Below are 1,648 nucleotides of genomic sequence, written 5' to 3' on the forward strand. Positions count from 1 at the left end.
AATCTACAAACGAGCCTAATAATTTCAAATGTGTTTTTATTATTATTTATAGTATAGTTTTTATCATCGTAAAAATAACTGAAAAGGATTGAAATAGTCGAATGAGTAAAATAAAGTACATGATCGGTTGTTCTTTTGTGATCTGTTGCATGTTTGTTTTATCGATGACATTATTATTTTTAAGTGAAAAACAAATATGGTATGGACATGTGATGCGTAGAGAGAAGATGCATGTGACTAGGAGATGTATGGAAATGGTAGTGCAAGGTAGAGGGGGAAGAGGTCGACCGAAGAAGACATGGATGGAGTCTGTGAATGACGATATGAGAGAGAGGAGTGAGTGTTGAGATGACGGCTGATAGAAGAGAATGGAAGAGAAAGATTAGCTGTGCCGACCCCACCTAGTGGGATAAGGTGGAGAAAAGAAGAAAGAAGTGAAAAACAAATAAGTATTACGACATTATAATAAGTATTATTAGAGATCATTATCACCGTAACTGTTTTATTGGGATTATCATGTTTGACCCTAGCGATTGCTAAATGGTGCAATTAGTTGCGTTTAGATCGTCCAGATGTATATTAACGCTTATCGATATGTATTAGTTAGTGTTGGGAGAAAATTTAATTGGGTAAGTCATTTTGAATTTGATCTAGATTGTAAGGGAATAGTATTAATATAAATTAAATATCGCCAATCCTTATTTATGATATGTGTGTTTATTGGAATAAAAAATAAATAAACATAATTGGTTCTTGATAAAATTTTGAAACGTGTAAAGATAATTTAGTGAATTAGTTATATAGTCATTTAATTTTATTACAAGGAAATGTTACCGATTTAGTTTATAAATTTATGTTTCAGATTAAATAAATAAAAAAATGTTAACGTTCTACGTTTGCCACTTATTTGCACTGGTTGCATTCACTGCAGCTTTCACTTCGTTGTCCAGAACTGATGTGGATTCAGTCAAAGATGAATGTACAGTCATCTCATCATGCGGATCATGCATAACGAACGTTAAATGCACGTGGTGTGTGACTAAAAGTAAATGTACAAAACAGTCATGTGGTAACGACAATATAATTTATCCAAAAACAATTCCAGCGCTACTGGCCGGGAGTCGATTCTGTCCTAAGGTCGTGCAACCAGACGAACCTCTGGTCATCCAAAGCGGAGACAGAGACGGAATTGTTGTGCAAATAACGCAAATACATCTTTACATGGCTTTTACTTCTTGGAAATGTAAAATCACATTAAATGACAAAGAGACTACGGTGTCTGCTTTTCTTATAAGTGACAGTGTCTTTTGTGAACCGATTTTGCTGGAGAATAATACTACGGAACCTTATATTGAAGGAAGCGCATCTGTTCTTTGGGATAATACGAAGACATTTGATGGTATTATACCCTTTAAAGTATGTCGGTGCGATTTAGATCCAAAATGCACCGCCTGTGAAGAATGAAAAGGTCCAACTGGGGTTTTTAGTATTTTTAATTAAATCCTGCTGCTAAATTCCAAATAAACTTCGTGTCGAAGTATAATAAATTAATTTAGATTAGTTTCCAATAAAGTGTCACGTCTTATCAATATGCCACGATCAAATAAAAATGTTACTACTTTAATTAAAAAATATTATTTACAAAATA

At 33.4% G+C, this 1,648-nt stretch overlaps 1 protein-coding gene across 1 annotated transcript; it reads left to right on the plus strand.

Moving 5' to 3' along the window:
* Nucleotides 1–556: 556 nt before the first annotated feature.
* Nucleotides 557–1,648, plus strand: LOC149502324 (uncharacterized). Its single transcript, XM_089729753.1, has 2 exons — nucleotides 557–629; nucleotides 863–1,648. The coding sequence occupies exon 2, from the start codon at nucleotides 880–882 to the stop codon at nucleotides 1,462–1,464; it is 585 nt and encodes a 194-aa protein (XP_089585879.1). The 5' UTR covers nucleotides 557–629; nucleotides 863–879; the 3' UTR covers nucleotides 1,465–1,648.

The sequence above is a fragment of the Bombyx mandarina genome, chromosome 09, assembly GCF_030267445.1.
Source record: "Bombyx mandarina strain Sakado chromosome 09, ASM3026744v2".
Lineage (NCBI taxonomy): Eukaryota > Metazoa > Arthropoda > Insecta > Lepidoptera > Bombycidae > Bombyx > Bombyx mandarina.